Source organism: Suricata suricatta, chromosome 9, assembly GCF_006229205.1.
Source record: "Suricata suricatta isolate VVHF042 chromosome 9, meerkat_22Aug2017_6uvM2_HiC, whole genome shotgun sequence".
Classification (NCBI taxonomy): domain Eukaryota; kingdom Metazoa; phylum Chordata; class Mammalia; order Carnivora; family Herpestidae; genus Suricata; species Suricata suricatta.
This window is the reverse complement of record NC_043708.1, coordinates 123,903,883-123,925,937: the sequence shown is the minus strand read 5'-3', so window position 1 is coordinate 123,925,937 and position 22,055 is coordinate 123,903,883. Positions and strand designations below refer to the sequence as shown.

Sequence of the window (22,055 nt, the reverse complement as noted above, 5' to 3'; positions counted from 1 at the left end):
GATTGAACCCATACCTTGTGGGATCGATGCTACCTCTGGGTAGGTGGTGTCAGAACTGAGTTGAATGGTGTATCACCCAGCTGATAGATGGAGAATTACTTGCTGTTGGATGGGAAAACACCCCTCCACGCACTGGAAACGTAGTCTCAGAACACAATACGAACAGATATTCTTCCAAAGACATGCACATGGCCAACAGGCACATGACAAAGTGTCCAATATCACTAGCCATCAGGAAAATGCAAACCAAAATAAAAATGAGACATCACCTCATGTCTGTTTGAATGACTAGTATCAAAAAGACTTTGGTGAGGGTGTGGAGAAAAAGGAACCTTTGTGCACTATTAGTGGGAATGTACACTGGTGCAGCCACTATGGAAAGCAATATGAAGGTTCCTCACAAAATTTAAAATAAAAGGACTATATGATCCAGCAACTGCACTTCTGGGTATCTATCCGAAGGAAACAAAAACGCTGACTCGAAAAGATGTATGCATATCTGTCCACACAAAACCTTGTACATAAATTCCTCAGCAGCATTATTTATAATAGCCAAATGGTGGAAATAGCCTAAATGTCCATCAACTAATACATGGATGCATAAAATGTAGTATATCCATACAATGGAATAGTGTGGAACCATAAAAATCAATGAAGTGCCAGAGCATCTACGACATGGATAATCCTTGAGAACATCATGCTGCGTGAAAGAAATCAGACTCAAAAGGCCATGATTCCATTCATATGAAACATCCAGAATAGACAAATTCATAGAAACAGCAGAGGACAGGTGGGCAGGAGAAAGTGATACACAAGGTTCAGACAGGTTGGCGTCCTTTAGGGATAATGAAAACTCAGTGTGGCGATAAATGCAAAACTCTATGAACATACTAACAACCGTCGAACTATATGCTTGAAATGGGTAGTTGTATGGGATGCCTGGGTGGCTCAGTTGGTTAAGTGTCCGACTTCAGCTCAGGTCATGATCTCAAGGTTCATGAGTTGGAGCCCCGCATGGGGCTGTCTGCTGTTAGCACAGAGCCTGCTTCAGATCCTCTGCCTCCCTCTCTCTCAGTTCCTCCCCTACTCACACACACACTCCCTCTCAAAAAGAAATAAACATTAAAAAAACTTTAATAAAAAAATTTTAATGAATAATTGTATAACATGTGAATTATGTCTCAATAAATCTGTTTACACACATAATGGGAATAAAAGTAGTCTTTTCTGTAGGTTCAAAACATCAACTCTACAAATCTTGGAGGACGGGGCCATGTCTTAATAATGAGTTGGTGCTGAAAAAGCCCAGAAGCCCAGGCATGCATGATAATGAGCTAGCTGTCAGCTGAAGGTGAGGCTGGTTCCACAGCAATGCTGAGGCGCACCGAGGCAGAGTGTGGAAGCAGAACATGCAAGGGGCGGGAGAAAAGCCCTCAGCAGCCACTCTTGCCTCGCTGTTCTAGAGCAAGCATTTCTTAGATGGTAATGTGCATCTGGGGTCTTGTTAAAGTACAGATTCTTCTTTTTAATTTTTTAAAATATTTATTTAGTCTTGAGAGAGAGAGAAACAAAGCAGGAGTGGGGGAAGGGCAGAGAGAAAGGGAGACACAGAATCCAAAGCAGGCTCCAGGCTCTGAGCTGTCAGCACAGAGTCCAATATGGGGCTCAAACCCACAGACTGAGATCATGACCTGAGCCAAAGTCGCTGCTTAACCAACTGAGCCACCCAGGCGCCCCATTAAAGTACAGATTCTGACTCAGCAAGTCTGAGAGGGTCTAAGCTCCTGCATTTCTTTTTTTTTTTTAAGTTTGTTTATTCATTTTGAGAGAAAGAGTGTATGGGAGCGAGTAGGGGAGGGGCAGAGAGAGAATCCCAAGGAGGTTCCACACCGTCAGTGCAGAGTCTGAAGCGGGGCTTGAACTCACATCGTGAGCTCATGACCTGAACTAAGGTCAGTCGCCTAACTGACTGAGCCACCCAGGTACCCCAACTCCTACATTTATTTCTAATAAGCTTCTTGGTGATGTCTCACAGCTGGGCCACGGGCCACACTGCTGAGTAAAAAGAGACAGGAAACGGAAGCTCGGGGACACTGAGTAGCTTCACCCAGACCACCCTACTACCAAGGACCGAGGATTTGCAGTCAGGTCTAATGGACTCCATGACCCACGTTCTTCAACCTCGACAGCATCCATGATGCAGGCCCTGGACGCCATGTTCCAGGAGAAGCCAATATCTGACTCAAAAGAGAATCCAGGATGTCATGAGCCCTAGGGCCCACGTCACTGGAGGAGCAGTTGAAGAATGAAAAATGGGTGTCAGACATGGCAGCTGGCCCAAGCCCGGGAGGATCTATTCTGTGGAAGAGCCCTGCCTACCAGCTTGGATGTCCCCGATGGGGGCACCGGACTGGGAGGAGACGTGCTAGTACATCAGTTTGGACTCCTGACAAAGAATGTTCTAATCCTCAGAGCTGTCCAAGAATAGGCTATCCCAGGATGCAGAGACCCCAGACTAGAGGCCAGTGTCCCCACACAGCACCCCCAGGACTCTGACAGATTTATACACCAACCTTCTTAGCCCTACCACAAACAAGGCACCATTTGCTGTTATAAAAATAAACCTTAGACAAATCTTTCAATTCTAGCTATGGGCTCTCACCTGGGAGAGCCCATTTCCTTTCTTCTTCTTCTTTTTTTTTTAAGATTAACAAGTGTTAGATAAGTGTCAAAGGCATATGACTAGGAAATAAAAACTTTTTCCTTGATATATTTAGGATTGATATAAAATTCAAAAGATCATCTTTTTTTTTCCTGAAATTCAACCACAGCCCCCTAAAATCATCTTGGAAAATACTGGACCTAATGATCTAAACAGCCCTGCAATCATGAGCTTCTGGACCCCTGCATCCCTCCTCCAAAGCTACATACCCTAGTGTTTTCAAATCTTGTTCAAATGGTTTCAAGCCCTCTCGTCGCACTGGTTATTCTCCATGGTAAGTGCCAGTTTGCCCCCTATGTGCTCTGAGCAGCACCAAAGAGAACAAACCTATAATTGCATTGGGGTATTACCCGTCCATTACCGCAGTCCCAGCATCAGTGCCGGGGATCACTGGGGTTTCTGAAGATGAAAACCACCATCTGGGTCTTTTTACTCGGGAGGTATAGAGACAGGTCCTCTCAGGCGCATCCTTGATCATCGATGGCTTTTGGATGGACTGTATGACATTTATCCCGTGAGGCGGTTTGGGATCCATAGAAGGAAATAACTCTCTTAAAATTAGGTTCTAGTATGGAACTGCCTTCCTATCCATGAGCTATGCAGGCAGAATTCATCAGCGAGGTAACACAGCTACCGAAGCGTGGCCAGCGCTTGACCGGAACGACTCCTGTTCTAAAATCCACGGCTTCTAGAACACAACACTTGAGGGGCGCCTGGGGGGCTCAGTCGGTTAAGCCTCCGGCTTCGGCTCAGGTCAGATCTCACGTTCGTGGGTTCGAGCCCCACGTCGGGCTCTGTGCTGACAGCTAGCTCAGAGCCTGGAGCCTGCTTCCGGTTCTGTGCCTCCTTCTCTCTCTGCCGCTCCCCCTCTCATGCTCTGTCTCTCTCTGTATCAAAAATAAATAAAACACTAAAAAAAAAAAGAACACAACACTTGAAGATGGAGGAAGTGCGAGTGCCACATACGCTCATGTGCAAGAGCCAAGTGCACCCTGATGGAAGAACACAACTGGCCTCACGTCTACACTCGGCCCTGGACGGTCCAGAGCATCATCGGCTTTTCTGCCACAAATCACTTCATGCTCACAAGGTGAGGTGTCCTGTTTTGCAAACGACAAAACTGGTTCCGGCCAAATCACTTTTCTGGGTCGCCCAGGCAGCTGGCGACCAGAAGCCAAAACAGTTGTCTCTGACACTGTCCAGGTTCATTCTATTCTTCTCTGCGAACCACAGGAGGAAATGGGAAAGGCCAAGGGCCATCTGTTGGTGGGAAACTGGAATGCTAGGATACACAGTCTCAATTGAGTGCAGGAGATAAGAAAAAGCCCACAGCTTTTTTTTGATAAGGAGTTATTTTTTCATCTCTGTAAACACTTGACATCAGATAAGAATTTAAAAATAGGAGGAATAGTAAAACAAGGGGAAAGGAATGAAAGATAAGGCCCTTGAGAGGCCACTAGGGAACGGGGGTGGGCAGCATTGGTGACCGACCGGCCTTTGATCAGAGACAGTCAAGAATGAAGCCCACAGGACAAAGGCACGTGCTTCCCAAACCACCCTTCTGGAAAGTGCTTCCCGACTTACATCCCAAAAGCAGCCTGTCATGAATGTTTACTCCTTATCCTCGAAAGTTCAGAACTCCAGGATGTTTGTCATTTGCTCACAGGGTTATTGGGAATTGCTGTGTTGGATTCAACCAGCTTCTCAATAATTAACTAAGACACGGGGTTTATCCACCAGCTTCAGATCCCTCTAGGGTCCATCCAACCACACATACACCCAAACACACATGACCTTCACCGATACAGATGTTCAAGCAGAATTACAAAGGCGCCAGGGACCGTGTTCTCAACGGTCACAACTAAGCATGGGGGTGATGTGACCAGCGGGTCAGGGCTGGGAAGAGGGTCTACCATACCATCAGCTGCTTCAGAGTTCGTATGTTCTGTTTCTTTTTTTAAGTTTATTTATTTTTGAGAGAGAGACAGAATGTGAGCAGGGAAGGGGCAGAGAGAGAGGGAGGCACAGAATCCGAAGCAGGTTCCAGGCTCTGAGCTGTCAGCACAGAGCCCGACGTGGAGCTCGAACTCACACACCCGGAGTTCATAACCCAAGCCGAAGTCAGACGCCTAACCGCCCGAGCCACCCCGGCATCCCCAGAGTTCATATGTTTCAGCTACAGGAGGTACGTTCATCACTCATGTCCACGTCTAAACACAAGATTAAAGAGCACAAGGTATGCCTAACACCTGCGCACTTTCGGGAACGTGTGCAAAATTTCAGCAAGCACCACAGAGCCCCAGCCAGTAGGAAAACATTTGAAAACTTTATTTAAAGTGCTATTATACATAAGGAAAGGTCCGGAGTGAGATTTCTTGTAGCTTATGAATATTTATTATAATACATTCTTGAAAACAACCAAAAAATTAAGTACAGTATAAATAGGAAACAGATTTATGAGTCAGTCATATGTTTACATGATGCAAATTATAGTTAAAGACCTATAACCGGGGATATTGTTAAATGCCGAAAAAAGGTGGGGGGAGGGGAGGGAACGCTGCTGATATTTGGACGTTTTCTTAAAATCGACAAATGATATTTTGAGTTTTGTTGACAATCTGTTCACTGAAGAGTGCCTGTGGGCACATCTTGTTACTTTTGCTAACCTGGTGATGGAATCCCAAATTCAAGGCAATGTCAAAGGCCTGGGGTTCTCATAGCCCCTGTGGTCACGGCAACCAAGGTTCTGTTGGACAGAAACGGACGGAGTCCTGGACCTGGACTGGAGGGCTCCCACCCACAGCAGCCTCTCTCAGCCAAGGCCAAGGAAGAGGCTTTGCCAACATGCCGAAAACTCCCACAGACAGCTAGCTGAGCACATTTGTGTCTCCAGATTAACAAGAAAAGAAGCAAAAACGACAGTATTTGCACCGAGTAATTTTCTCCAGTCCAGGATGTCACCTTCGGCTTTGTGACACCCATCAGGACGTCTTCTGAGTACAAACCCCAGATACACAGGGTGAAAAGCAAAGGTCTTCCTCCAGGGGGGCTGGAGACCTCAAGAGCCCCCCTGGGCAAATTATAAAGATTTGTAACCCCAAACTTTCACCAGAAACCACAGCATTTAAGGAGGGCTGACAGATAAATGGTTGGTCTTTTTAAATTTCTTATTAGGAAAACAGTACATGGTCCATTAAAAAAAAATCTGTAAAACAGAAAATATAATCAAGGAGAAAATTTCTAAAATAGAATGGAGCTAGGGTGCCTGGGTGGCTCAGTCAGTTAAGCATCTGACTTCAGCTCAGGTCATGATATCATGGTTCATGGGTTCAAACCCCGTGGAGGGCTCTGATCTGACAGCTCGGAGCCTGGAGCCTGCTTCAGATTCTGTGTCTCCCTCTCTCTCTGCCCCTCTCACACTCACGCTCTGTCTCTCTCTCAAAAATAAAGCATTAAAAATTTTTTTATAGAATGGAATTTAATTGGGACCCCCTTGAAGTCAGAGACTTCAAAGGTGTTCTGCTTACAGCTCACGGGTGCCCTGGGTCCTAGGTGGAATCATGGGCTGGACGGAGTCCTTCTCCCCTCCCCACCTCCTGCCGTCCACGATCAACAGCCCCAGACCCCTCCCAATATGCAATTTGGCACTTACTCCAAGGAGCTGAAATCAGTCCCAAACGGTCTTCATAATGCAGAGGAAGAATAAATGAGTTACAGATTACATACATTTCCCCACCGGAAACAAAACCCCACCCAACCATCACCCTGCAAAACTCCCCCCATCTTGCACTAGCTGTGTGGTCCCGGCGAATCACCTGACCATCTGAGGTCTCCTTTGTATGTGGGGGATAAGAAGAGTCCCTGTGCTTCATGGGGCTGTGGGGACACTCCAGCCCAAGGGCTCCCCCGCTGCATGCACTGATACATGTTATAAACAAGAACAGCAAGTCCTGCCCTCAACGGCGGCTCAGAATAGTCATTGTTCATACAAGTGTGTCTAGTGTCTTTTTTTTTTAATGTTTTTTTTTAATTTTTGAGAAAGAGACAGTAAGAGCCAGGGAGGAGCAGAGAGAGAGGGAGACACAGAATCCGAAACAGGCTCCAGGCTCTGCGCTGTCAGCACAGAGCCCGATGTGGGGCTGGAACTCACAAACTGTGAGATCATGACCTGAGCCGAAGTCGGATGTTCAACCGACTGAGCCACCTGGGCGCCCGGAGGGTGTCTAGTGTCTTAATACAAAAGCCAACATGTGTGTCAGTAAACAAAAATAATGCACACTATCAGATCTCTAAAGGCTGAAAATAAATCACTTCTGCCTCAATATTCGTCTAGGTCTGGCCTCAGAGTACAATCACCATTCTACGTATTTAATTCCATTAGCTATAAACAATTAAATCAGAATTCTTGTTTCTTTAATCCATTAATAACTACCAACCTGTCTCTGTGTCCTGGGGATTAACCAAGGCTAATATTTTATGTTGAGGTTCGTCACGGTACACAGTGCAAAAGCGAACAGACGAAGCTTCCAGATTAATCTGAAAAAAATAAGTAAATAAAATCAGCATTTTGTTCTGTCGTCCTGGTAAGGGCACAGGAAATTACTTCACAATTAATTAGCACAGGATTCACCAAAAGAACCGTTACCCAGAGGTTAATTTGACAGGATGGAGGCAACGTGGAAACGGAAACCTTTACCCACTCTGAGCCAAATACAAATGGGCTGTGACAAAGGCCCTTCCTCTGTCCCCCACCCAGCAAAGCCCTCCCATCCATTGTTTACTTGTCCATCTATCCAAGTACTGACTAGATACCCACTCAGCTGATACCCTTCCAGTCTCTCTTTTCCATATGCCTCAGGCCGCATCCGCCTCCCAGACCCAAATCCCCCTTGGACCTCAGTCCACAAAAGCCACTGGCCACACGCCCACCTCGGGCTTGCCCCTGCCAGGCTGGCCTCCACTGTCTTCCCGTGGCCCCTCCACAGAAACAGCCTCGACAAGGCTGTTCCACCCACGATGCCACTCGGGCTGCCTTCGAGTAGTCTCAGGAAACCCACACCCTGCAGGCTCGGCTCCCGCTCCGGGGCAGCCCAGGGGCAAGCACCTCAGTGCTGGTGCCCGTTCGCTCCTGGCCCAGAGGAGCACCAAGCAGCACGTGTGGAGCCGCTCATGCGGGGGTCTGTCCGCCTTCTCCAAAGCGCTGCCATCCCAGCCCTCTCTGGGGCCATCGAGCCCACTGCTCCCGGCTCCCAAAGCGGAAGGTCAACACCTTCCATTGCAACGTCTATTTTTATTTTTGTTTTTTATAGTTTATTGTCAAGTTGTTTTCAATATAACACCCAGTGCTCTTATTGTCAAGTTGTTTTCAATATAACACCCAGTGCTCTTCCCCACAAGTGCCCTCCTCCATGCCCATCACCTCCCTTCCCCTTTCCCCCTCCCCTTTCAGCCCTCAGTTTGTTTTCAGTATTCAAGAGTCTCTCATGATTTGCCTCCCTCCCTCTCCCTATTCCCCCCCTTCCCCTCCCCCATGGTCCCCTGTTAGGTCTCTCCTGTTAGATCTATGAGTGACAACATATGATATCTGTCCTTCTCTGCCTGACTTATTTCGCTTAGCATGACACCCTCAAGGTCCATCCACGTTGCCACGAATGGCCAGATTTCATTCCCTCTCATTGCCATGTAGTACTCCATCATGTATATATACCACATCTTCTTGATCCACTCATCAGGTGATGGACATGTAGGCTCTTTTCATGTTTTGGCTATTGTTGAAAGTGCCGCTATGAACATTGGGGTACATGTGCCCCTATGCATCAGCACTTCTGTATCCCTTGGGTAGATCCCTAGCAGTGCTATTGCTGGGTCACTGAAAACCGAGGAGAATATAAGAAAAGGAGAAAAGAATGTGGCACTGAGCTAGGCAGGCCGGTTGCCTGTGAAGGTTTCCGTGGCTTCAGAGAACTGTTTCTTCCCAAACTCAAGTCACCTTTAGGGAGTCTCGGAGCTGCTCCCCCCGCCCCCACCCCGGGGTGGTTCTGTGAAGCAGTTTCCCCATCAGAGGGCTGTTAGAGGGCACTGAAAACAATACTTACAGGAGCCCCCGGATGGCTGGGTACGTGGAGCACGCGACTCTTGATATTGGGGTTGGAGGTTGGAGTCCTATGTTTAAGCAATTACTCAAAAATAAAATCTTTTTTTATTATTTTTTTAATGTTTATTTATTCTTGAGAAAAAGATAAAGCATGAGTGGAGTAGGACCAGAGAGAGAGGGAGACAGAATCCGAAGCAGGCTCCAGGCTCAGAGCTCTGAGCTGTCAGCACAGAGCCCGACGCGGGGCTCGAACTCATGAACCGAGAGATCGTGACCTGAGCCAAAGTCGGACGCTCAACCGACTGAGCCACCCAGGCGCCCCCCAAAAATAAAGTCTTTTAAAAAATATACACACAGAGCATTGTATTAACATAGAAAGATGTTTATTACAGACAATATTGCATTCTGAAAGGACTTGAATGTTTAGAATGTATATGCAGAAATAAAATTTAAATGAAACACGCCAAAGTATTTACAGCAGTTACCTGTGGGTTTTTTAAATACCTCTGTCCCTGGCTACAGTTTCCCAAATATTATACAATGTATTGTTAATCATACAATTAATTATACCAGCATACACTGGTTTATTACCAGAAAAAAAATCATAAGTATTATTGTTTAAATGTAATAGGACAATTTTAAGACTGGAACCGGTTAATCAGGACTTTTAGGAGAACCAGATCAATGGGGTATGACATATCCTCACTCTCTCCTCTTCCTTTTTGTTTGGAAAAATCTCTCTGGATTCAACAACAAGAGTTAAATTTGCTAAAAGCAACGAGGAGGTCCGATGCACCCAAAATTAGACCATTTCAACAACTAAGTGGTACAAAACAGTTACCATTTCTTAAGTAATTGCTAAAAGGGTTGGAAAACAAATGGATAATATTCTCGTGGAAGCTTATTTTCTTCCAAGGGGGAGAAACAGAGAAATATAAAGTCATTTCAGCATTTCTATCACATAAAAACAAATTTTCTTTAAGAACTGTCTTATTTTGTTGTGTTTTTGCTGATAACACTAAAATTATTGGCTCACTGAGCATACTTACGTATTCGGGGTTTTTTAAGGAATACAATCTCATAAATAAGCGTGCAATGAAAGCAGAGGATTGGAACTGCATCCTAAGGTACTCCAGGGCTAACTCCTTCTCCAGGTACCTGCGATTCCTCACCCTCCATCCCACTCTGCAGCCCACAGCTTCTGGTTCCCCAAGAATTAGCAACCCTACCCCTAACGGAGAGCTTGCGTCTCGTCCAGCTCAACCGCCACTAGGGGGCGCTGAAAGCGCGTGTGTGCAGGGCCCTCCCTCTGCAGATCAACAACGTGGAATCACCCCGGGGATTCTTCTAGGGCTTGATTATGAATTAGCATCTTCAAAATCTCAAGGAAGCCACACTATATAAGCTGCACAAGCCATTTTTCTAATTAACTCTGGAACAACTTCAGTACAATGAAATGAAACCCTACTATGTCAGCAGACAGCAGTGATAATCTGAGTAAAACCTTACATATGCGTAAAACGAGAAAACTTGGTCTCTTTGAACATCAGACTCAAATCTGAGAGAAAGGGGACTGACTGAGGTACAGCCCAAGATTCACATATTCTTTCCATTTACTGCATGGGGAAAACAAAGTTCTTAAAGGTGATACGATTTTTAAATTTTACCCACAGTCCCACCATCCTGACAAATAAATGGTTTTCATTTCTCTCTGTCCTCCTCCAGTCCTTATTCAAAATGCAATCTTGGGGCACCTGGGTGGCTCAGTGGGTTAAGCGTCTGATTCTGGCTTCTGTCAAGATCTCATGGTTCATGGGTTTGAGCCCCGCATCAGGCTCTGTGCTGACAGCATGGAATCTGCTTGGGATTCTCTCTCTGCCTTTCTCTCTCTCTCTCTCTCTGCTCCTCCCCCACTCACTCTGTCAAAATAAATAAACTTTTTTAAAAAATGCAATCTTATGGCTACTAAAATCATGTTTATATAATTTCACTCCAGTTGACAAAACTTCATTCCAAATCACAAAATTCTAAAACTGAGCCAAACGTTTTACACTTGGGGAAACTGAGGCCCAACCAGGCATCACACAGTGCCTCCTTTAGTCCTCAGAGCAACAGTACAAGGTAAGCTCGGTTATTGTCCCAGTTTTAAATTTAAGAACATCAAAACAAGAGAGGTTAAGACACTTGCTCAAGATCACACAGCCAATAGGCCGTAAATGTGGGATCCACAGCTGGCTGTCTTGCTCAACACCTTCCATAACTGGACTGTATACTCAAGACTCCCGAAGCCTATTGTAGGATCCTTCTGCTTCTCAACGTGGAATTATTCTAGTATTCACTCTGGACGTTATTGGTTTTTTTTAATCTATAATACTCATTCTAGTACTCATGTTCTACTTTCCAGTAAGTTGGATTTTTACAGAACTCTCTACCAACAAGTAACATCACACATACCTGCTCCCCGGTAGGAAGAGAGAAGACCTCTACCGATGACCGTCTCCCTTCCCCGAGTGTCGCATAATAGCCCACAGTTGCTTCCCGATGCCTTTCAGGGTCATCTTCCAAAATATCCACTGGGTAAATGCCTGCTAGGAGGAAAGACAGCAAGAAATGACCTTAGATTTTTGTTAAAGGGAAATTCCCTTATTTCTTGAAGTTTGGGATGTTGGGGGGGCATGGGGGGAGGGGTACAGAGAGAGGGGAAGAGAGAGAATCCCAAGCAGGCTCCACACTGTCAGGGCAAAGCCCAATGTGGGGCTCGATCTAGGAACTGTGAAATTATGACCTGAGTTGAAATCAAGAGTCAGATGCTAAACCAACGGAGCCGCCCAGGCGCCCCTGTTGGTTTTTCTTTTAAAGCATACAATTAACACTTGCTGTAAAAATTATGTTCACCTATTGTTTTCCTCAATGAAAAGTAGTGCTACACCAGGTGCCAAGAGAAACCAGGAGACAGTCCCAAGGGCAGGGCCAGCAGCAGCCCTGGGGAGATGGGGGTTCCACCCGGCCCCTCCGGCAGTGCTGCGGAACCTTCCTCCCACACACCCAGACCCTCAGAAGGTTTCCCAAGGGTCTTCCCGGAGGGTCAGCCACAGCGGCCACCTGCACAGGCAGGTACCTTGAGAGCCCACACTAGCTGGTTAGGAGCTTTTTTTTTTTTTTTTTTGAGAGGGGAGGGGGGCAAGTGAGCAAGGGACAGAGACAGAGAGAGAAAAACAGGGCTCACCCGAAGCAGGGCTCAAGCTCATCTGATGTGGGGCTCAAACGCACGAACCATGAGCTCACGACTCGAGTGGAAGTCAGATTCGTTAACGACTGAGCTACCCGGGCCCCCAGGTTAGAACCTGATAACGGGGACAGAACCCAGCCTGAGTTTTGGCAGCTTCCATATTCACCGTGCAGGCAGGTACGATTTGCCAATTCTTCTCCTTGCGTTGGGCTACCGTGACGCAGGAGAGTTGAAATGCACCGGTTAGGAGGAACTGTAAGCCCCCCTGTCCGTACACAGGGAGACCAGTGTACATACTAATTTGCAAGGTTCCCCCTGGCTCTTCCTCTGTGCCTCTTTCTGATCATCACACTTGTAGAGGAAAATTATATCCTTGAATAATCATACAAATTGATAGCATCCAGTTCGGCTTGGAAGCAGCAGTCGGTTTTCCCCTGAGATGCTGGCTGGCCTCTGGCTGGCGTGTCCCCAAGTGGGAGGGGACTCTGTGGCCCCCTCCTCGGCTGTGGATCCTGCCTCTGACTCAGCTCTGGGCCTCCAACAGGGGTAGGGCTGCCGAAATGGCTGCCTGATCACCCCCTTCCTGCCCCTCCCCTCCTAACACAGACATAGCGGCTCCCCACCTTCCTCTCAGACCCTCCATGCCTCCCGCCAGCCACTTTTCAGGAAACAGGGGCTGCTGTTAGCAGCAAAGGCTTTCAAGTCTCCAGTCTACTGAGTTTGCCTGTGAGGAATGTTTCTGCCACGGATTCCTTAAGGGGGGGAAACGCTCACAGAAAAGGGAGGATGTCAGGAGCGCCTAGAGACCAGGCCCCCGCCTCTGCCTAGGCCCAAACCCTGTCCCAGGCTTCACATGCTGCAAGCGTCGTGGGCACACACAGATGAGCAAATACATTCTCCCACTACTCGGTGTTTTCAAAAGGATTTGAGGGGCGCCCGGGTGGCTCCGTGGGCTAAGCGTCTGACTCCTGATTTTGGCTCGGGGTGTGATCTCACAATTCGTGGGATCAAGCCCGAGTCAGACTCTGCCTTGAGAGGTAGGAGCCTGCTCTCTCCCCCTCTCTCTTTGCCTCTCCCCCTCTTCTCTCTCTCTCTCTCAAAATAAACATTTAAAAAAGTAAAGTATTTGAGTATAAAATGTGTACTCAAAAATTACAACTATAAATGTACTGATCAAATGTTTCAAATAAAGACGGAAGAATTAACAGTCCTCTTAGTAACTAAGAAAAAGTCAATAATGAACTCTGGGACCTCACTCTCTAAAAAGGGCTATACCTCTGGATAGCCAACATATTCTATTGCAAAAGAGGCACACTTGTGGATGGATGGACACACACACACACACACACACACAGAGTCGAGGAGGCCCACACTCCTCCCACTGAGCCCAGAAGCCCCAGAAACTGACCAGATGTAGCTCCAGGCTGAGCCCGTAGGCCCCCCGCCCCCCTACTCCTTGCCCGGCCTTCCAAGCCTGGATGGATCCAAGCTGGAACCCTGGCTCCTACCTCAGGGTCCACGTCCAGCCTGTCACCGAGACCAGCCTGCCTCACTTGTCTCCCCTCAGCATCTCGGCCACCAAGCAAAAGACCCCAGCTAGGCACCCTGGGGCCGAGGACCAGCCGGATGCTGACTGCTCTCCAGCCTTTATCTCACTGAGTTGGCTTAACCCTCATTTACAGATGAGGAAACTGAGGCCAAGAGAAGAGTGCCTGGCTTAGTCTGTGGCAGCAGCAGATCATGAAGCCCTGGCTGATTTCAGAACCTGTGTAACACTCAGACTATGTCAGTGAACCCATCAAAACGATCTCCCCCACCCTGCCCCGAAGGCCCTTTATGATTCCATGCCCCCTCCACCCAGCACACTCCGGAACCTGCACCCCGACTCCTTCTATTGTGACATCCCCAAGGCCCATCTCAAACATCAGCACTCCCTGAAGCCTTCACGGAGCCCCAAAAGACAAGGGCTCTGGGGGCCTCTGAGTCCTATGTTCGAAACCCAACTTGGCTTAGGATGAGACTGAGTCTGTCTTTGCGCCCCACCCCCACCCCCCATCCTCAGTCCACGAGGGCATCACATACATGAACTCGGTGGGCAAGGCAGGCAGCCTGACCCCACTGTCCCCCAAGCCCGGAACAGGGAGTGCTGCGCACTCTTCTCTCCTCTCCCACCGCGGAGACCCCTCCCCAGGCCCTCCGCCCAGAGGCCCAGAGGGCTTTGGCGGGTGGGTGGCTAGATGGGCTCTGCCCAAACTGCTCCTCACTTCCTCGACACAATCGGCTTCCACATCTCTGAAAAAAGCCTGTGCGTGTTCAAAGGCATGAAGAAAAACAAACTGGAGAGAGGGCTGCTTCAACCCAGAGGCAGTCAAGCTGCACGCACGCTTGACAACAGCTTCAAGACCCGGCGCCTGGGCGGCTCAGTCCGTTAGGCGTCCAACTTCAGCTCAGGTCATGATCTCGGGGTTCGTGGGTTTGAGCCCCACGTCGGGTTCTGTGCTGACAGCTCAGAGCCAGGAGCCTGCTTCAGATTCTGTGTCTCCCTCTCTCTCTGACCCTCCCTTGCTCGCACTCTGTCTCAAGAATAAATATTTTAAAAACTAATTAAAAAAAAAAAGAAAAGAAAACAGCTTCAACAGACAGGCTTTCCTAACTGCCCCCAGGAACTCCATCTCAGGAGCAAATAAAGACCCCCACCCCCACCCCGGCTTATACCCTCTGTTGCTGGACGCTTCTCAGGAGCAGTGCCTGTCAGACCCCAGGCCTCTAGTGCACTCCAGGAGAGTTATGGACCAGCTCTTCCGAGAGGCTGAACTTGGCCCCTTGGGGGCCCAGGGTCAGGGAAGACGCAGTGGTCTTCAGGGCTTCGAGAGAGGGGGCGCCTCACCACGGCCACAGGGCCCAGAAAGCCTGGATGCTCCTGGGGTGGGGGCTCAGGGAGGCTCCTGTTTGGCTCCCCTACAGGCTGCCAAGGGTTACCAGGCATCAGTCCTGGTCGCCTGTGGTCAGGAGAAATGCAATGAATGTGTTTTGCTCCTTCCACACCATGAAATCATTTCCCCTGCTGCTTCCGCTGCTGAGGCTGGGAGACCCCCTCAGAGAACTCGGGGGAGGGGCAGTAAGCCGGAGACACCCTTGGCCTCCTGCCTCTACTGCCAGTGGGGCCCAGGGGCAGAACCCTAGGGGAGTGGGGGTCCTCTCAGCAGGTAGCCCACTAGCAGAACCAGGCCTGCCTCTGGGGGACAGGACCCGGGAGGGCACAGCGAACCCCCTGGGAGGCAGAGGGCAGCTGCTGACCCCTCAGGCCCCGCACAACAGCGCAACACCCAGGTTCGCTTTCCCTTCAACCTTCAAAGCGGGGCAGAGGCCCCAGCACCCCCCAGAAGTGTCCTGGGACCAGCCTAGGGGAAGCGGGTCAACTCTTCAGTCCTTGGGATTTTCATTAGTTCTCTTCCTCCGCCTGGGTGGTAAGTGGGGGAGAGGGAGGTAGAGGGGGAGGAAGGGGGAGGGGACGGAGGACGGGGGAGGGGAGAGAATGGAGGGGGAGGGGATGGAGAGAGGATGGGAGGGGGATGGAGGGGAGGGGAGAGGATGGAGGGGGAGGGGATGGGGAGAGGATGGAGGGGGAGGGGATGGGGAGAGGATGGAGGGGGATGGAGGGGAGGGGAGGGAGGGGGAAGCTGTTTCAGGCAGCGGAGGGTGGGGACATTCAATACCCGCTGGGACAGAGGATCCCTGCTCTCCCAGAGGAAGAAAGACCCCTCCCCAACTTGTCAGGAAGAGAGGCTCCTCCCCAGCCCAGGACACAGACACACACACACACACACACACACACACGTGCACTCTAGACCCCGCGACAGGAAGGAAGCCTCCCACCCACTCACCCCCCAGACTGCAAGGGCACACTGGGGCAGTGCCCGGGGGCCTCCAGGAAGTAAACAAGTCTGGGACGTGAGGCGCAGGCGCTCTGGAGGCCGCCGCACCGGCCTCGCCGCGGATGGAAGGCAGACTCCGGGCAGAGGCTTCCAGATGTGAAATGCGAACAGTCTTTACTGGCTTCAACTGAACAGGAAATGTTTCTCCAAAGCCAAAAGAATGTAATCTTTTCAGTACAACGTAAAATGCTTTTGTGAAAAAGGCACCCAGTTGGAATGATAATTCATGGCAGACTGTAATAAAATGAAATCCCCAAATGAGCCCCCATTTAAGAATTCACTTTAAGCATATGTTTGCTGTAGTCACTAGAATAACCCCGCAGTACCTCTGAAAGCACACTTCTAGGGAAAATACTCACATCATTCAGGATCTTTGTACTAAAGATGCCAGGGCTGCATGAAAGGTACCCAGCACTCCGGAGCCACTGCCTGTCACCCACTGCTGATCAGCCACCGCCACTTACCAGGCCAGCCAGCGCTGCTCAGTCTGGCAAAGCCTAATGCTCTAGAGCCTTCTGAGCACTCTTTGGTCCTCCCAATGTAAAGAGCAATGCTAGGGCGCCTGGGTGGCTCAGTCGGTTGAGCATCCGACTTTAGCTCAAGTCATGATCTCGCATTTCATGAGTGCCAGCCCTGCATCAGGCTCACTGCTGTTAGCTCGGAGCCCGCCTCAGATCCTCGGTTGCCTTCTCTCTCTGTCCCTCCTCTGCTTGTGCTCTCTGGCTCTCAAAAAGAAAAAAAAGGCAATGCCACTTAATCAAGACCTTGAAAGATGTCAATGATCAGCGCTTAACCCTTTATTCAGTACCACTTGCAAGATATTTGCTCCAAATACCACCTCACCACGACGACGAGGAAAGTTCTTTCATTTTAGCAAAGTGAGATTTGTCTCATATGGGACTATGATCATGAGAGACATGAATAAAATATTTTAAATTTTACTAGCCCTGCTCTTGGAATGTCGACCCCATCAGTAACCGCATGGCATTATGTCATCGGAAAAGCTGATTGCAATCACTGGATTTTTTTTGTAGTAATGGGGTTGTCACTCTTGAATTACAGCTAATGACTCTTGTTCATAATACATGAAAAAAATTAAGAATATGAAATTAGAAGGTAGTATTCCACTTTTATTTTTCAACAATGATTAAGAGTTGATATTCCTAATATACAATGTTTTTAATTTTTAGTTTTCTTTATTTTTCACACAAGTGGTCTGCTTTTTCTTCACAAATCAATTTTCTTCTAAAAGGAACTTAGAAAAGGGGCAGCCGGGTGGCTCAGTCAGTTAAGCATCTGACTTTGGTCACGGGGTGATCTCGTGATTTGTGAGTTCGAGCTCCGGATCAGGCTCTATGCTGACACCTCCGAGCCTGGAGGGCTTCCGATTCTGTGTCTCCCTCTCTCTCTGCCCCTCTCCAACTCTCTCTCTCTCTCAAAAATATGAATTGACATTAAAAAAAATTTTAAAGTAACTTTTATGAAAGAATCCATACTATAGAAGAAACCTGCCAAGGAGGATTAAGTGACTAATTGTGGACTTAGCAGGAAACATGGAGACTAGTTTGTAACCAGAGAGAGGAGGGCACAAGGAGGGACCAGAAAGCATGGAGCAAGAGGTGTCCGTGCAGATCTGAACCCTGGTGTTCCGTACACCCAAGGCAGGGAGGACAGCACCCGATGAGAGAGGATTCCCAAATGCCCCCCGCCATTCACTCAGGATTCAGGACCAGGAACTCATCAGGCTCCCTGATTTCTCGCGAGGCATGTGTTTTACTGCATGATGCACCCCCAGAGCTGTGTGTCTTTGAGCTATATGCTTTAAAACTCAGTATTCGCCATGCAGACTTCATCTTGAGCCTCCAGAGCATTCACCACAGGATGCCTAAAAACTGACAACCCCTCATAACTTAAAGGATGAGTATGGTTAACTAAAAATCAAAAGAGGGCTGTTTTGTATCCAGCTTTCCCCTGCTTTTCCCAAGTTTGCATGATGCCACTTTGCTTTTCGGAAAGAGCTGGATTTCTTCCCTGAAGAAATCCAAAGAGGACTTTTCCTTTTATGATAAAAGGTGAGAAGCAAGAACAGCGTTGGGCATCGGTTCTGCAGGGAGCCCTCCGAGACACGGCGCACACCCTGAGCGGTGAGAGCAGCCGGACAAGCTCCTTCCCCGGAACCACACCCAGCATCTCAGCATCAGCTGCCAGGACTCGGAACAGCGTCTGGAAGCACCTGTGCTTTATCGCAATTTATATTATGTGTCCCTTAGCAAGATGTGTCCTAAGGTATCAGAAAAGCCGACGCCAGGTTATTTCTGGGTCTAAACATGCTCAAAAATTTTTCCATGTAAGTTAATGGTAATTGACTCTTCTCTTTATACCATTCCAGCCGATTTGCAGAGAGCAGGGGAAACCTGTCATGAGAAATGCCCCCAGTTGTACAAAACATTGCCTGGCAATTACTTCCTATAAAGAATCCAAGTCTGCACAGCCCTCACTGTGACTCTCCGCCTGCCATTCCAGCATTTTTCCAAGTGCATCCCGTGAACACTTAGCTCCGTACAATATTCTGTGAACAGGGTTCCCAAGGCCGGCACGTTTCAGAAAGGGGGCCCGCGGTACTCAGAGCTCCGTGCTGGGACTTCCACATGCCTGTCAGCAAGCAGAACATGGAAAAATCCTGAAGCAGTGGAATTTGCTTAATCCTGCATCTATTTCCCAAGCTTATTTAACCAGGGACCACTCTGTCCAAAATACTGACAGACGAGAAGCACAACTTAGAGAAGTTTGGGGGAGGGAGGGTATATTAAGTGTGTGTGTTTTTTTTTTTAATTTTAGAGAGAAAGAGCATGCAAGCAGGGGAGAGGGGCAGGGGAGGGGGAGAAAGAGACAGACAGACAGACAGACAGACTCAAGCAGGCTCCACGCTCCATACAGAGCCCAACTCAGGGCTCAATCCCATGACCCTGGGATCCTGACCTGAGCCAAAATCAAGATTCAGACACTCAACCCAACAAACTGGGCCACCAGGGCCCCGGGAAGAGTGTTTTGAAGTAACACCAGGGCACAAGGAAGCATCGCTCTCAGACAAAGAGCAAATATGCAAATGCCTGGAGCCCAAAGGTCCACCAGGCAAGGGAGCCACAGTGTCACCAGAGCGATCATCTTCAGAAAGGAGTAGAAAACAGAAGGTGAAGCAAACATACGCTCAGATATTTTTGTTGGTTTTGAAGAGCATCTGATTGCCAAAATATTCTTAGCAAAGAATTGAGGGGGGGGAAAAAACACAGAAAGTTGGAAAGACAGACTGTAGAATATGTTAGAGTTTTCCGAGCAGATGAGCAGAACTGTCAGGGAACGGCAGCGCGCTGGGAGAGGTCTGCAGGTGGTGACGCGAAGGTTCCGTTCCCGGGTAATTGACAGGGAGCCTGTCGCTGTTATCACATATTTAGTATTGGCCCACTCGCAACTTGTCATTGCCTTGGCTGAGAATAAATCACTTGTCCCAAGTCTAAGATGGTAAAATATGCCGATGACTTTATGTGCCACCCACACAAAGGTTTATGAGATCCTAATTGCTTTTAATACCGAGGTCTCGTAATCTGAGCACTGGTGCATCTTACTTGTAGGTAAGTGACACAATGACAAAACTATTTTTCCCCTGAATCATTCAAAAGAATATGAGGTGGGAATGAAACACACTGCCTGTTCTTTTTCCATCCAAAGAGGTGTCCCTTCCAAGGACAAATGCGAAGCCCTGTTTGGGGCAGGGGGGATGAAACAGCATCTCCAATGCACACTTCCTATGATGGTAACCTGTAATCGTCTGACCCTGACAACTGTAGGGAGCTCGGGCTGTCCTCACCCCTGAACCTGAGCTGCTGTGTCCCTCGTGGTCATCACCACAGTGCCGTTATTTGTCTAACCTTTACTGAGAAGGAAGAAGGCTCAGAGAACACAGAAAGCTTGACTCTTTGCGTCCTGAGCGCAGCTGACTGAGAACTTGTGAAAAAACCGAGCCCCGTGTCAGTAACACCACCACGACACACGATGGCCCCGATGCTGATGGGAAAGGCTGTGGGGAGCAACTGTCCAGAGTGGAACCAGAGCCCTAAACCACACAGCACGCACAGAGAGGAAGAACAATAACTCCTCATCAACGTAATGCTTTTACCCATTTCTCCCACAGTAACATTTCTTAGAACTCACCCCAAAATTGTGATTATTAATGGACTTCACAAACTTTCTTTTTTTTAATTTTTTAAATGTTTTTATTTATTTTTGAGAGAGAGAGAGACAGCGTGAGCAGGGAAGGGTCAGAGAGAGAGGGAGACACAGAATCTGAAGACAGGCTCCAGGCTCTGAGCTAGCTGTCAGCACAGAGCCCGACGCAGGGCTCGAACCCACGAACCGTGAGATCATGCTCTGAGCCGAAGTCAGATGCTTAACCGACTGAGCCACCCAGGCGCCCCAAGACTTCACAAACTTTCATCCAGAAAATCGTATCCCTATATATGTTTGTCTATTACACTGCAAACAGTATTACCTCTGAAGCAGAGGAAAAGATGGGCTTCTATCTGGCCCGCCCAGTCCTGTGCAAAGCATCAGATGGAGTTGAAAATAGACCAGTCCTAAGTGTCCACATCCCAGCTCTAGACTGTTGTGCACACTGCGCAGGACTTAGACTCATCACCCAGACTACCACACACATGGAGAATGAATGGGAAAGTTTGAATGAATGGTTCAGGGGCGATGCCTGGGTGGCTCAGTAGGTTAAGCACCCAATTTCAGCTCAGGTCATGATGTCACAGTTCGTGAGTTTGAGCCCCGCGTTGGGCTCTGTGCTGACAGCTCAGAGCCTGGAAGCAGCTTTAGATTGCATGTCTCCCTCTCCCTCTGCCCCTCCCTTGCTCGCACTCTGTCTCTCTCTCTCAAAAATAAACATTAAGAAAAGGAATGGGTTTACTTTAATCCTCAAAAATTATTTACTTAGAGAGAAGGTAGTTGCTCCCCAATAACTGGAAATGTGTTAAGGGAGCTAGGTTTCTATAAAAGCACTGGATCTTTTGTGTAAAACTAAAACATAGAAGAAGAAGCACACACCAGATACAAATAGCCGCATCAAAGTCAGTTCCCACCAAGTTCCGCCTAGCTGCCTCCGCGCAAGTGCACACGACTCTTAATCTCAGGGTCTGGAAGTTGCACCTCACCTTGGGCATAGAGATTACTTAAAAAAGAATAAGTAAAATAAAATTTTTTAAAAAGCACTAGCTGGGAGAAAGAGGCTACAGTATTAATGAGAAGTTCTCACACTAAAATGTACCCTTTGGGGCTCCTGGGTGGCTCAGTTGGTTAAGCATCTGAATCTTGATTTCCGCTAAGGTCATGATCTCAAGGTTTGTGAGACTGAGCCCTGAGTCAGACTCTGCACTGACTTGAGATTCTCTCTCTCTCTCTCTCTCTCTCTCTCTCTCTCAAAATAAGTAAACATTTTTTAAAAATAAATAAAATGTACATCTTCCATTTACAGTTTTTTTTTCCAGATTTACAAAAAGCTTTCACACAAGTGCTTGCTTGTTTGAAACTTATGTCAACTCTTTAAAGTCAATAAAGCACACAGAGCCTCACCCCATTTTTCAGATGTGGAAACGGAAGTTCAAAAACAGAAAGCCAGGAGGAGGGCTGGACTCAAACTCAGGTCTTAAGATTTCCAGGAGAGCCTTGGCCAGCGCCACTGCTGACTAATGTATATCATGTCGAGAGCCATGTACTGTGTGCCAGCACCTAAAGGCTGCTTGTACTCAGCACAGCACTGCTTAAATTAATCTTTTTGAGGCTGAATAATATTACACCTGTATATCTTCTCTGGAGAAAGGTCTATCCAAGTCTTTTGCCCAAACAGTCATAATTTATAACCGGTATTTGGGGGGCGCCTGGGTGGCTTAGTCAGTTAAGCATCCAAACTCAGCTCAGGTCACAATCTCGCCATTCATGAGTTTAAGCCCCACATCAGGCTGGACCACTATCATTTCTTGACTATTGTAAATAATGCTACAATGAACCTGGATTTAGAAC

The 22,055-nt window shown here is 48.1% G+C and overlaps 1 protein-coding gene across 1 annotated transcript in view; it reads right to left on the bottom strand.

Moving 5' to 3' along the window:
* Nucleotides 1–22,055, bottom strand: part of FAM169B (family with sequence similarity 169 member B) — an 86,501-nt gene that overhangs the window by 53,336 nt on the left and 11,110 nt on the right. The window contains 2 exon segments of the mRNA XM_029952589.1: nucleotides 7,159–7,258; nucleotides 11,271–11,404. Coding sequence (XP_029808449.1) covers nucleotides 7,159–7,258; nucleotides 11,271–11,404 — 234 coding nt within the window.